General features: G+C 44.1%; 1 protein-coding gene across 1 annotated transcript in view; it reads left to right on the top strand.

The window, feature by feature from the left end:
- Nucleotides 1-10247, top strand: part of Slc25a13 (solute carrier family 25 member 13) — a 186020-nt gene extending 175773 nt beyond the window's left edge. Inside the window, exons 16-18 of the mRNA XM_038319714.2 lie at nt 8392-8550; nt 8649-8739; nt 9131-10247. Coding sequence (XP_038175642.1) covers nt 8392-8550; nt 8649-8739; nt 9131-9317 — 437 coding nt within the window. The 3' untranslated portion in view covers nt 9318-10247. The remainder of the gene's footprint in view (nt 1-8391; nt 8551-8648; nt 8740-9130) is intronic.
- Nucleotides 10248-15281: the final 5034 nt, after the last annotated feature.

Genomic DNA, 15281 nt, shown 5'->3' with positions numbered 1-15281 from the left:
CTATATAATGTTACTTGTATGGATGTTTTTAGAGTTGACTATTTGGTATTGGAAAGCCAATTGGTGTGCTTTTCCTGGAAGAAGACTATTTTCCTGATTTCAGCATTCCTTAGGTGCCTCTAATTGTTTGGGTTTTGTTTTGTTTTAATTAAATAGGGTTGAGGTCTCAAGCTTTCTTCCTTCCTGTTAGTATGACTGTTGCCATCACCCTTGTTTATGTTTAGACGGTCATGTTGGTGAGACTTCTAGGAGACACAACCTTATAGCAAACTTTCTGTTCATCTGTTTCTTACCATCTATCTGCCCTTCTTCCACGAATAATGTAAGCCTTAAAAGCAGGGGTTGTGTTTTGGATATATCAGATGGAGCTTGGCTCCATGACTCTACATTTTCTATAATGGTCTTCATTTGTTGCAAAGAGAAGTTTCCTTGATGAGGGGTGAGAACTACACTTCTATGTGGGTATAAGGGCAAATATTTAGAATGTACTTGAGGGTTAGGCTTGTTTAGTAAACTGGCAGTTATAGGTTCTCCTCCAAGATCCATAGCTTCACCAGTCATAAGTAGTTGGCGAGGTTTCCAGCCCAAGGCCTGAATTCATTTCTTGTTGAACGGGCCTTAAGTCCAATTAGAGAGGTGTTGGTTACACCAAGAAATATGTGCCACTATTGCACTCTGAATGTTATTCTGTTGTGCCGGTTGTTGTGGTTCAGAGACATCATAGTTTGGTAGGACTATTGGTTACTGATCTTACTTCAAAGCTTGCATGGTGCCTTCTGGTATCATGAAAGATGGTCACCAGGGAGGAATCTTTCAGGTTAAATCCCAGCTCTGGTCCTCTTGGTCCATGTCTGAAGCATGTGGTATCTTCAGCAATCGAAACTTAACCTTTACCACTAAGAGTACCCTATAATATTCTAGATGTATCTTAGACTATACTGACCGACAACTCAAGAGGGTGTTTCATGCCTTGTGTTGAGATTCTCATTAGATAGTCTATGGCTCTTGGGGTGGCATCATCAGCCCAAGAAAATTTAATTTAAACTATTTGTGAAAATGTGAATATGTTACAGGAATTTTTATTTGCTTTTTTGAAACAGGGCTTCTCTGTGTGGCTTTGGAACACATTCTGGAACTAGCTCTGTAGACCAGGCTGGCCTGGAACTCCACCTGCCTCTGCCTCCCGAGTGCTGGGATTAAAGATGTGTGCCACCACCACACCCCAGCTAGGAATTTTTTTAATAAGTAGATAGTTAATAGTATGATTCCTCATGCTCTTTTCAGATATCCTTGTTATCTTACTCTCCTCCCTCCTTCTTTGCTCATTTTCCCCCTCTCTGAAGCCCCCACCCCCGCATTCCCCTGTCTCCACATACCTGTTTTCTTCCCTACTTCTTATGCACCAGCTTCTGAAGATCTGGAGTTAGGAGCCTTGGATGAGAGAAAGCATGTAATACTCTCTTTCTGTTTGTTTGGGGTGTGGCACTCAATATGTTCTTTTTCTACTTCAATACATTTATCTGCAGATCTGATCATATATTTTTCTTTGCAGCTAAATAGTATACCATTGTATTAGTGTTCTTTTCAGGAAAAGAACTTATAGAATGAATCTCTCTTTACACACACACACACACACACACACACACACACATACACACGAAATTTATTGGAATGACATACAGGCTTCAGCCCAGCTAATCAACAATGGTTGGCTATGAATGGAAAGTCCAGGAAACCAGTAGTTGCTTAGTCCACCAGACTGGCTGTCTCAGCTGATCTTCAGTATATGTAGGAATTCCAGATTAGTAGGCTCCAATGCCAGTGAAGGAATGTGCTAACAAGGCAGGGGAAAGCAGGCCAACAGCAAAAGCTTCCTTCTTCTGTGTCCTTATATAGACTTCCAGCATAATGTACGACCTAGATTAAAGGTGTACCTTGCTGCCTTAAGGTTGAGGTCGAAGATGTGTGTCTTCCTATTTCAAAGGTCAATACAAGAAGTGGATTCAATCACTTCAAAGCAAGCAAAAAATTTCTCACAGATGTGCCCTCCATTTCTGGATTGTAATTCATTCCAGATGTAGTCAAGTTGACAACCAATAATAGCCATTACATCCATTGTGTATATGTACCACATTTTTATTATCTATTAGTCAGTTGAAGAATGCTTAGGTTGTTCCATCTTCTGTTTCTGAAGAGAGCAGGGAACATGGTTGAGTAAGAACCTGTTGAATAGGGCCTAGGTAGGTGAGGCCTCTTGGTACAATCTCCCTAACCCCCCAAGCCTATCCCCAGTCCCACATCCAATGATCTAGCCAAGTCTGGCCACTCCTGTCTATGCTGCTACCAATCTCTAGACTTCCATCAGGATCCTCCTTGCCTCCCTCAACCTATGAGCCCCTTCCATGCTCCATTCAACCACTTCACCCAGCCAGATTCTACACATACATCTCTGGGGTCTAGCCTGGTAAGTTTACCTAATACTTCCCTTATCATATCACTGCAGCCCCTACATCTGTCCCTAAACTCAAGCTTGGACTAAGGCACAGTCCCTAACCTTAACCCTGCGCACCAACCCAGTCCCCTGTGGACTAGGACATGGTCCCTAACCTTAACCCTGCGCACCAACCAAGTCCCCCGGGGTCCAACTTCTCCAGGCTCAACCCAGCCTACACATTTTCCTCTCCTGTCCCAACCTGCTCTGCCTGTATTAGACAAGAACTAACAAAAGAAGTCCACATGCTCACATCTCATGGTAAAATTGATAAATATGAAAGATTAAGGCAGCATCATCTTCCATCCCCTAATCTACCAGTCCTATGGAAATGTCTGCCAGTGAGAATTACCTTGATGAACTCCAGAACACAGAATTAAAACAAAAACAACCACAAAACAATCATAAATGGTCATCAAAGAGTTCCAGGAATTTAAAGAAGACAAAGAAAAACAGCTTAATAAACTTAGAGAAACTAAATTAAATAATAAATAAGACAATAAATAAATAGTGTCCAAGTGATGCCAAAAAAACACAATCAGAAGACTCTTGGAAATGGTAAATACAATCCAGGATTTTAAAATAGAATACAGTAGAAAGATGGAATCATATAGTTCTTAACCAGAAATATTTACAACTGTCCAAATAGCTGAAACTTTACATAAGTGATTTTATCAAAACAAAGCAGATCTTTAAGGCTTAAGATTTTTTTTTCTGGTTTTGGGTCTGTCTTATTGGAGAAATAGATTCTTGGAACTGAGTTTTCTGGTACAAAGTATGATTGTTTTTAGTATGAAAACACACTAGTCTTGAAATTCTGGAGGCATCAGTACCTTGGGCTGGCGTTTTAGCCCCGCTTCCATACTGTTCTCTGAGAACTTAGCTGGTGGCCTAGTTAGGCTGCTATTACTGTGCTGAGACACCATGACTAAAGCAACCTGGGGAGGAAACGGTCCATTTGCTCACACTTCCACAGCACTGTTCATCACTGAAGGAAGTGCAGACAGGAGCAGGTCAGGAACCTGGTGGCAGGAGCTGATGCAGAGCCCTGAAGGAGTGTTGCTTACTGGCTTGCTTTGTTATAAAACCCAGGACCTCCAACTCAGGGGTGGCCCTACCCACATTGGTCTGGGCCCTCCCCCATTAATTACTAATAGGTTTACCTATGCCCAATCTTACGGAGGTGTTTTCTCAGTTGAGGTTCCCTCCTGTCAGAGTACTATAGTTTGTATCAAGTTGACATAAAACTAGCCACACCTGACATTCCTTTATTACTACCCCGAGCTTCTCAGCTTTAAACAAGTACTTAATGTTTCTTTTTGGGTGTGGGTCAAAAGCAGTTTTTCGGGTGCTCAAGGTATGTTATTCAATCCTAAGAGGGGAGTGGCTGCTGATACAGAAGATTTGATAATGGAATAATTCAGTTCTTAGAGCCTTGAGAATAAAAATAATGGAGACAAATGTGAAGTGTACATACTGACCAGCTTCCTTCCAGAACACCTTAAACTGCGAGAAATACACCGTAAAAGCAGCAGCACTCAGTACTAAGGAAGCAACCAGACTGAGTCAAAGCACTGGCAGGAAAAACTACCGTTAATAACATAAAAGCCAAAGTGGACACTCTTGACCTCTTAGTGAGCAGTAGGTGCTTTGGGTATTTTAAAAGAAGCAAGTTAGCGAGCTGCATTTCTGGAGGTGTAGCCAGCTCAGCCGCTCCCCATGTCATCTAGAGCTTCATGCAACATCTGTCCGTAAGTTCAAACCTAGAACTGTAGTGCAGAAAAGGAGCCCTCGGCTCAGAAAGAGCATGTGTTGAACTAATGGAAAGCAGGGCTGGGCGTAAGCTCATGTTGAACCTCAGCCACAGGTGCAACAGAACATAAATTCACAGCTTCTTGCAGCAAAGTAGGGGATAAATTCTTGCTGCACTGATCAGCTTTCTACCTATCAGCATTTGGGAAAGGTTCAGCGTTGCCAGCCTACTTAGCACCTTCAGCATGAATAATCTGTGATCCAAAATGGAGAGTGGTTGGGGAAGCAGGTCTGGAGTATGGCAGGTGCCACCCATGGCCAAAAGTGTGGCTTCTCGGTCCACAATTTCAGTCTGAGTATCAGCAGACAGCCGGGCATCCTCAGACAGGAAGGGGCAGCAAGGAAGGCGAACTGAAAAATTACAGAGAGAACGGTAATTTAGGGACCAGAGGGGAACTTGCAAGAGCTGTAATTAGGAAACCCGGAGGGGATTCTTTGTGTCTTACTTTTTATTCTTAAATAAAAGTAAATACACAGGAAGTCATGAAAACAGTATAGTCATCTCTCACGTACTCTTCCTAGGAACCTTGCATCTTCCATAACTATCATACAAGGTCAAAGTCAGGAAATTGACTTGTTGTAACACATGTAAAATTCTGTGGCATTTTAAATTTCTGTGTTTATTTGAGGTGTTGAGGATGGACTCAAAGTCTAATACATCGATTACATGATTGATTATTTTGAGACAGCTTCTCATTAGGACGACCAAGACTGACCTTGCACTCAATTTGTAGCCAGAATTGACCTTGGATGGTTTTGTTACTTAATTAATGAAATGATTGTCAATAAAGATCTATATGGTTCTGTCTGATAAAAACAAATCTGACTAAAGAAAACCAAGTGAGACCTCGTGTGGTCTGCTCACCTGTGACCCCAACACTCATGAAGATAAGGCAGGAAAATTAGGAGTTTGAGGACAACTTGGATGCTTGAGAAAAGAATAAGGAAAAGGAGAAAAAGTTAGACATTTGGGAGATAAGACATGGTAGGGACAACACTCTAGAATGTGGCACAAAGCTTCAGAGGTGGGAATATGAGCATCGAAGAGACATGTAGGTCTACTGTCTTTTCAAAAGAGTTCCCTGGATATCAGAGTCTGGAGAGGACAGCTAACAAGTGTGTCATAGAAGCTGGGCTTCTCATCTGCAGCCTACTTCCTGCCAGTTGTCTGGGAGATGAGGGCTGCAACCACAGTGGTATCCCCAGGCTTAGCAACACCCTGGGGGAAGATGGAGCCCGTGTCTATCTATCTACTCTACTTGCAAGGCTCCCTCTCTGCAGCCAAATGAGGAGTGAATTTAAGAGGGACAGCATGGGAAACTTGAAGCGGTGTTGACAGAAAAGTCATAGCTCTAAATCACTCAAAATTGTCACTGACTCAGGTGTTTGTGTTTATTATGCGAGAGAGCTGTTGGGAGACACATGAAGGAAAGAAAAGGCCAGAAGGAAAGTAAGCTACCACCCTTGACTTGATGCAAGAAGGCATGTGTTAGAGGCACACCCGCGTGATAGATATTTGTGTGCCGTGGCTACGTCATTGTTATTAAAGAAGTAACAGGAAGGGGAAGAGCTAGAAAACATACACAGGACATGAGGAATGAGTCCAGGAACCATCATCAATGAAATGGCTAAGTGAAAACAAACACTTTCATTCGGCTTTCAGAGAAAATCCAGTCATCTTCAGTTTGACGGTATCACCCAACCTTTGGGCATCATCAGTGCTACATGCCTTCTCAATCTCAGCTTAGAAGTATAGCCAGAACTTGAGATTTTTCTCCTTCTTAATGAGGAACTTTATCACATTGCCATCAGTAGCCAACCTAGTAGCTTGATCATGTAGATAGAAGCCCAGAAGTGGAATTTGGAACCTCTTGACCTTGTGCTAAAAGAAACATGTATTAACCTTTTAAGCCTTAAATGGAGAAGCACAAACTTACTAATGTTAATATAATACTTATGAAAATTAGTATCACTGGCCCCAAACCTGTTTGGATTCACCAAGTCGCAATTTCTTTTTGTTATCAGTGATCTTCTGTAGTTTCTGGCTTCATGGAAACCCCACAGTTGTTTTTATTAGCTACTGAGTGCTGGGTATCATTTTTGTTGCTAGGGTGGTGCATGGTCCAGGACTAAGCATGTGTGAGTCTTATCAATAAAGAATCAAGCAGGCTGACTGCATTCTTCCTGTTGAGGACACAGATGATATTCTTCTATCTTCTTCTCTCTTCTTACACCCAGACCATTTCATCCATTTGGCTTCAGACTTTTGAAAGCAGAGAATGACCGGGCAAATGGACTTGGAGTCTTTGTCCACTCAGCTATCTGGTAACCAAGCCCTTTGCAGGATCTATTGCTGGCCTGGCTAAGTTTTGGAGCCGCTGAACCCAGTTTTCCAGGGTTACTGTCAACCTTAGAAGTCTCTATAGGGATGTCCGTAGTGGGTCCTAGACTCTAGACATCATCCTTCAGGGGCTGTGGGGCCACAGATAGATATAGCAGGGCTTGTGTTTGGGTTGGAGGATTTCTACACCCTGCCCCCACCGCCGCCACCCACCCACACCCTAATCTGCTTTGCCAGACAACTTACTTAGTAGTTTCTGTGTTTCTTTTAGCATCTTCGTTCAGGCATCTTTATTCTAATCAGATCTATTCTTTCTACTCTCCTCTTCTCCAGTACTTCTCATGATCAGGAAATGTTTGTGAAAAAGAACTTTCCCCCATTATCGCCTGTGTCTTTCCCAGCCCCAGCTGATCATACCTGCAATGTGGTTAGAAGGATTTTGTTTCATGTCTAGAGGAGACTCCTTGTTAAACTCCCTCTAAACCAGGAAGCGAAGCAACATGATTGGTAGTGTGAATACAGTGGGTTTCTAAGCTTTTTTTGTGTTTCCTTTCATCATGTCAGAGGATAAATTCCTGGCTCAAAAGGACAGTAATCCCTCCAAGCTAGTAGGAAGCCCAGTGCGACTCTTAGATGAGCACTGGATAGAAAGTGAACTTTTCACATGTAAAGCTGCAGAGTGCTTCGTAACGGGCTGTTTCTAGGAATCGATGGTATCGGAGTTGAGGAAGAGGCCTGGCTTTTCTCATGGTCTGGGAGCATGGAGGCCACAGTTACACGCCCCTCGTGCTCGCTCGCGCTGTGACTTTAAAGCTGACTGCCGAAGGGCCAGATGGAGTTCTAAGCCAGACCATGTTGGTTTGGACAGAAATTCTTACAGAATTATTAAGCCTTAAAAAAAGCAAAGGAGATTTATGCATCTGCATCTGACCAGGTTGGTTTGGAATAGGTTCATAATGGAAAAGTAATAAAACCGTAAGAGACAGTATTTTCTGAACAGTCTCCCTTTTCAAAACTCCAAACATGGGCTGCCCCATTTTTGGATAAAAACAACTGTAGAAAATTTTCCCATTGGTAATTTTGGGAGGGATTTTGTTGTTGTTTTCCTTCCTCATTGATTATTAGCCTGTATAAGTTTTAAGCCTTCTGTTAAAATGTTCTAGCTGTATCAGTTTTGTGAGAAGGAAGGAGCAGTGGGAGAGTCACATGCAGGCTCACACTGTTTACTTTGCTATCGTTACCGCCTTGGGAAAGAGAGGTTAGGGTTTTGGAGTGCAGGGTGGCTGGATGTGTGAGAGAAGGCAGCCTCCTGTGACTGCCAACAGCCAGGAAACCATGAAGAGGAAACATATAATAAGCCTCACCTCTGAAAAATCAGACCTAATAACTTTGTGAGGTTCTGATTTCAACAGGAAAGCAAAAAAAAATTTTTTTTTTGAAAACCACTTTCTCTGTTTGTTCTCAACCACTTGAAATGGTGTTACAGATAAATAATTACTTGAAAATATTTATGTATTTAAGAATAGAAATAAGAAATGAAGATTGGAGGGGGCGGTGGACACTCGCAGACAGGTCTGTCATGTGCTTTCCAGAGGACAGCAACATGGGCATTTTATTGCACTGGCTTCTTAGCTTTCTTTCCTTTCCACGGCCAGCTGCTCAGAGCACCTTTTTTTTTGGTGGGGGGGGGGGGTTTAGAGCACTGTTATTTTTATATAGTGAGGATGGTGTTGTGTCTCGCCTACAGGTATGCCTGCAGCATCTCTAGTGACCCCTGCTGATGTTATCAAGACTAGATTACAGGTGGCCGCTAGAGCTGGCCAGACCACTTACAGCGGTGTGACTGACTGCTTCAGAAAGATACTGCGGGAAGAAGGCCCAAAAGCTCTGTGGAAGGGAGCTGCTGGTACGGAAGGCATTGGTTCTTCACTAACCCTTTGGCATCAGGGACATTTTTTAAAACGATCTAATGGCTTCTGTTATTTCTTTCCATCTCTGCCCTAGCTCGTGTCTTCCGGTCCTCGCCACAGTTTGGTGTCACCTTGCTGACTTATGAGTTGTTACAGCGATGGTTCTACGTCGATTTTGGAGGAGTGTGAGTGTCCTGGTGAACGCACAGCTAAATTTCTGCATCCTCTAATGCTAATTCTCACTGAGAAAAGCACACGAGGCTGTCTGCCTCCTGCGACAGTGTCCGCAAGGTCTTGTCAAAGCGAGCCCGCAGCTGACTAGAGTCCAATCTTTGCTGCATGGTTTTATTGGTTTCTACTGGGATTTTCTGTTGTTGTTTTTCAAGACAGGGGGCTCTGTAGCTTTGGAGCCTGTCCTGGAACTAGCTCTTGTAGACAAGGCTGTCCTTGAACTCACAGAGATCTGCCTATCTCTGCCTCCCAGGTGCTGGGATTAAAGGTGTATGCCACCACCACCCGGCTTCTACTGGGAAATTTTTAAAACACTCTGTTGATACCGCTTTCCTTTCTTCATAGGAAGCCCATGGGATCCGAACCAGTTCCAAAATCCCGGATCACTCTGCCTGCTCCTAACCCTGACCACGTAGGGGGCTATAAACTGGCAGTTGCAACATTTGCAGGGATTGAAAACAGGTTTGGACTTTACCTACCTCTCTTCAAGCCTTCAGCATCTACCTCAAACGTGACTGCTGGGGGCCCGTAGGTGGACTGACCTGGGTGTGGCTGTAGAACGGTTGGAACTGCGGGGAGCCCCATCTCAGATTGAAGCGTGGCTTCGCCCCTTCCGCATCTGTCTCATTTAAATTCAGGTCAAGGCTTTTTATATTAAATGCAATCATTCATTTTCTGGATGTTTTTGTACCAAGATCATGTGGAATTATTCCTAATTATTCTTTGGCCCTCTGCCCACAAACCTATGTTTGTATCTTTTATACACTGGGATTTAGGCATCACTGACTTGATCTGGAGCAAGTCTGAAGGGAAATTAGGGATGTCTCCTACCTGAATCATGGTCTCACTGAGTCTACTGAAAGGCAACCATGGTTCCTAAAGCGAAGAGTTCTGAGGATGTTTAAAGAAGTAGAAGGCTGGGAATATATTTATAAAAATGAAAAACACTGTAAGAAAAAAAAAAACAAATATCTAGCCTGGACTCAAATTTTAAACATGCACAAATTTGGCCTCTGGATTGTATTATGAAGGTTTTATGTGAAACATGTTTTTTCATAATGAAAGCCACATTGAGGATGTTTAGTAATCATATTCTCTTACTCGTACCAAGTCTACTAGGGAAAAGTTTTGAATGTTAAGGAAGTGCTTTTGGCATTCTTAGAATAGAGACAGAAGAAACTGAGACAGTTCTGCTCCTGAGAGTGTTGATTTTGGATAAATGCTTACATGATGAACACTTGCTGATTCCTGCCAATTTTAACAGACACTAAGAATAATACCACCCCCTCGTGCTGGGGCCAGCCTGCTCCCACCTCTATAGTAGGCGCCCATTCACCTTTAAAATCACTTTATCTTGATCATGTCAGACAAATATACTCAAAGTTTTTATTTAATTTGGGGTGCCTTGTATCATGGTCAGAGATGTGTTTGTGAAGGGGGAAATAAACTATTTTTAAAGCTATTGATTGCTTGCTCTTGTCTATTTCCATAATGAATGACAAACATGTTTATCATTAATAGATTCTTCATGCCATGTTTGGGGATATCCTGTTCCTACTGAGCTCATGTGCATGGTTTAGAATGAGTAGGAAGGGAAAGAACTACTGAATAAATATCTCACCCTGGTCATCTGTAATACTTGAGACAATTTGTGTGTTAAGAAAGCACGTGCTCATTTGGCTATGTTTAGGTATGAGTGCACATGTGTGCTCATACATATGGAAACCAGAGTTCAGCATGGATGTCTTCCTCGCTTACTCTCCATCTTCATTCCTGAGAGAGGGTCTTTCATAGAATTAGAGCTCAACAATTTGGCTCCCTAACTGGCCGGTGAGCTCCAGGGATCCATGTGTCCCCATACCCACAACCAGGAGGTAACCTGTTCTTGGTGACATGGGAGCGCCTCCAGTCCCGCTTTTCTGCATGACTGCTGGGTGCAAACGTGGTCCCTTATGCTTGCACAGCCGCAGCTGACTGGCAGGATCATTCCCCAGCTCTGCTTGCTACAGCTTCTTACCATGAGGATTAAAATAATGCAAAGCTTCAGCGAAAGTTGGACATAAGAACTAGTCTGAAATGATATTTGTAGTTTACTACCGGGTTGTATCAGAACCATACTTTGCTGTATCTAACCCTTGCTAATCTTTTCCTCATGATGATTTTGGAAGAAGTTAGTTTTGAAAACGGTTTGTGGTTATGTTCAACAAGTCATTTCCCCAAGATGATACTGATTGATCTACTCAGGTGTGTATGGATGTTCTCAGACTGAAGACTCCCATCCCTGCTCCTTTAGGTCAACACACAGAGTTATATTCAAGTTGGAAAGAGTTGACACATCCATAAGATTTTCATTTGCACACCTGTTATAGGTATGGCCTTTACCAGAAATAGGACATGTGTACATGTGACTCGTTCCACTCCTGTTTGACATAACAGAGGCGTGCTTTCTAGTACATGATACGATACCTGCATATGGCCCTCAGAGACCAGTGCCCGTGTGAGGACGGCATAAAACTCGGGGCTCCGGCTTTAGACTTGGGGTGTGGAGGAAAGCCTCTGAGTTCTTACATTCCATTTCGACACTTGCTAGAAATTTTATAGAAGATCAGATTCTCGTGGAAAAAAAACACTGACCCAGACCTCATAAAAAGTACACAGTCCACCCATGTCTTTACGAGCTGTGGGGTTTGATGGGAGAGCGCCCTGGCTTTGCTTATGCTTCTGTGGGGATGAGGGTAATTCTGCACACAGTGAATAAGAAGAAACCAGAGGCCCAGAAGTCGGTGTTGATAGGACCACATTGTCCGTGTTTCTTTGAAATCCTTGCCTTTTTCTGTTCGGGAGGCGTTGACTTGAGCGTCTTTGAAGGAGGCCTACTTTCCATGACTCCTGCTCAGTGGGTGGCAGGCCTGTGACAGGCCTAGAATTGGATGCAATCACCATGTGGGGAAAACCACGTGAAATTTGTTCTGGGTTTTTCTTCTCCCCAAAGTGACAGCCCAACATGTCTGGGGCGGCGTGGCTGCTGTCATTGCTGCAGTCAGTCCCGTGTCACCGCCCCCCCCCCCCCAGGCTGAGGCACCGTAGGCATCTCATGCCTGTGTGCTTCCGTGCCTACCCAAGGGAATCAGCCTCCCCTAGTATAGAGCCTGGAGCCTTTCAGCTCTGCTCTCAGCCCAGCTCATGATGACTTGGGAGGTGGGAGACAGGCCTGATTTTCGAGCTGCCTTTTTAATTTGTTTCCAAGGAGAGGAAAAAATGTGAAGCTGACCACAAAGTGAACACACTGATTCTTGGGTTCCAGTCGTGGCTGCGTTTCTTGAAGCTGGGTGGCGCGCTGTCGCCAAGCCCCTGCTGCATCTCCTAACCCACAACCATTTGCCGAGCTCCCTGGGGTCGCCCTTCATCCCAGCAGCCAGGGTCGCACAGGGAAAGTAAGAATTCTGGCCAGAAAAGAGTCATTTAAATGCTTATTGCATTTCAAGCTTCAGGTTTTACTTAGCTAAAATATTTAGCATTGCTGGAAAACAATGTTTAAATCTTGGTGCTTATATGTTATTTAATGGTGTGGCCTGTGTAAACCTTGGGATGCTTACGTTTTGACAGTCTTCTGGAAATGTTTAGCAGCGCATAACTCAGTGAGCAGGGAATAAAAACGGGAAACAAATTATGCTTGAAACTGTTTGTCACCTCCTCAGACTGTGGATTCAGAGTGCACAGCGTGTCAGAGTACTTCAGGTGCGGGGATGGGGGGCACGTCGGTGATAACATCTGATGAATCTGTTTTGGAGCCTAGTTCATCTGTCCTTCCAAACTAACCTTCCCTCCAAGCCATCGTGCGCCCCTGACCACAGAAGCCAGCCTTGCCGGGATGAATTTGTACTCCTGCCACTGAGCAAAATCCCATTTTAAATCCTGGGTAATCAAATGCTTTCAGGATGTGGATTTTTCCACAGCTTTCTAAAACGTTCTTTCCACAAACATCTTCCACAAAGGGGTGTATGCCTTTTGTTTTACCTTTGGGTTGGAGGTGGGGGTCAGTCTCCTCCAATGGGTCAGTCTTTGGTATTAGAAAGACAAGATGTGCTCACAAAATTGCCTGTTTCTTCTTAATGTCTCAGACTCCATTCCCTCACTTGTGTGGCTCTGTGAGGGAGAGACTGTTCTGAACCATGCTGCCCATCTGAAGTTACCAGCTTGAAGTATGCATGGATGAACAGTCGGATTGATGGATTTTTGATAAACGTGTTTTCCCCCACTGTGTCTCTTTTGTTGTTTTGTTGTTATTGGTTTTCATGATACAGAAGAATCAAAAACCCTGGGGCCTTAGACAAAATATGCTATCACAGAGCTGTCTCTCCACCCGTTTTGCTTCTCTGTTTGGAATAAGGTCCTTTCCAAGTTGCCTTAGCAGGCCCGGACCTTTTAATATGTTGTCACTCCCAGCTACCCAATTAACCGGAATACCAGCTTGTGCCAACAGGCTGAGGATACAGACCATAGTCTAGTGCCATCAGGCTGGGGACACAGGCTTGTCCTAACAACAGGATAACTCCCTCTCTGTCTTTACAGGCCTTTTCTGCTACTAGAGTTAAAACCAGAAATTGTTAGACGAGCCTCTCCGCCGACGCAAATAATTCCAATCAGACCAAATTAAACCAAATAAAAGATGCCCATGTTTAATGCAGTGCTCCCGGGTGGCCTGGGAAAGCATGGTGGCGGGAAGAGAGAGAAGGGGGAGACCACATGAAACCTGGAGACCACGTGTGCATTCTCGGGGGGGGGGGCAGTTTAAGTAGCCTGTGGGAGTGGCCTTGACCTTCCCTGGGGCAGGGTTACTGTTGGGCGGGCTTTCTTCGAGGTTCAGTGTGGATTATGACAACTCCCAGGGGAGAAGCTTAAAATGGAGTTCCTGCCCAGTGTTCTAAAGATGGGTGCCAGGGGCTGGGATGAGGCCCCCGACTATAATATTCCAGACTCTTTGTGTAAAGGGGTGTTAGGGAGCTGGGGTGATGCTTTCTACTAAATGGAAATAAAGACCAACTGACACATTCCTGTATATCAAATACTTTCTTTAGAAATTATAAGTCAGCCGGGCGGTGGTGGCGCACGCCTTTAATCCCAGCACTCGGGAGGCAGAGGCAGGCGGATCTCTGAGTTCGAGGCCAGCCTGGTCTACAAGAGCTAGTTCCAGGACAGGCTCTAGAAACTACAGGGAAACCCTGTCTCGAAAAACCAAAAAAAAAAAAAAAGAAAGAAAAAAAAAGAAAGAAATTATAAGCCGATCTTATCAAATAACCTAGCTATAATTTTAATTATTGGTAATTTGTTGCTGTAAGTCAGGAAGTATCACATAAATTCAAAGGTGAGTGCAAATTCCTTGGCCATTGTGAGAACTAAACTGTTGTTTCAGAAGTCCTCTCCCCTGCGGTGAGTGTTACCTTGGCCTTGAGATGGGCTGTGAATTATATTTCTGATCAGTGAATATGTACTTGGAGCTCGCTCTCTGTTTCTCCAGTTTTTTGGAGGCTGCAGAGAGCAGAAAGATTTGTTTTCAGCTAATGTATTAATTGACTGAGAAGGGACCAAATGGAGCGCTGATTTCATCTGCTGGGGACCTAACAAAACGGTGTTTGCCTTGAGAAGCTAGGCTATTAAAGGGGTTTTGCTTAAGGCAGAACCACTTTCCCCCTGAATAACACTTGGAGGGAAACTAGGAAGACACTGGGACTGTGCCATCTGCGGCTGGCTTATGGGTCACAGATACTCCTCCCTGTGCTCTGCTCTGGCCACCAAGTCTCCGCTGTCTGGTTGCTTCCACGTGGATCTTCAAGGCTGATTCGTTTTTGCAGTGGAGCAGTTAAGAAGGTGATTTTAAAGTTGACCTAAATTCTTAAAACAAACTTGTACAATAAGGTGGAGTAAAGCAAGTCCAGAGTAAAATAATAAAAGCCACCGAAGGCATATACCTCTTGCTCTGCCCTATGTTGCCGACGTCAGCTCTTGCTGTGACCTTCATAGCACGGCTCTCAGGGGACAGAGTTCTCTGGTTTGTAAGGGCTCATTAAGTGGAGCTGTCACATGCCAGACATGGCCTTATTACGCCTTTCCTGGTCAAAGGGAAATCCTTTTCTCCATGTTAAAAATGCAGAGGCCAAGACACTCAATAAGTTTCTTGCCCACAGTGCTCAGGCTCCACAGCGATGGGTCTCTACTGTGACTGGTTTCCTGGAAGCCTGCCCACCTCTAGGAAGGTTTCTTAGTAAAACTCAGGCAGAGAGTTCTTAGGACAGCGCACCCAGATTTTCTGTGCTCAGTTCTCACTGGTGGACACACTGTGACTGTCTTAGAGGAAGAAGCACTGTCTCCAGCCGTGTGCCTTACCAGGCACATTTGCTACCTCAGAGAATTCCGGTGCTTAGGACCAGGTAACTCCTGAACCAGCCTTATGAGGTTCCTCTTAAACCAGTTTACGGCCTATTAAAGTCAGTAAAGA

Source organism: Arvicola amphibius, chromosome 2 (assembly GCF_903992535.2).
Source record: "Arvicola amphibius chromosome 2, mArvAmp1.2, whole genome shotgun sequence".
NCBI classification, from domain to species: domain Eukaryota; kingdom Metazoa; phylum Chordata; class Mammalia; order Rodentia; family Cricetidae; genus Arvicola; species Arvicola amphibius.
This window is presented reverse-complemented; position numbering and strand designations above follow the sequence as displayed.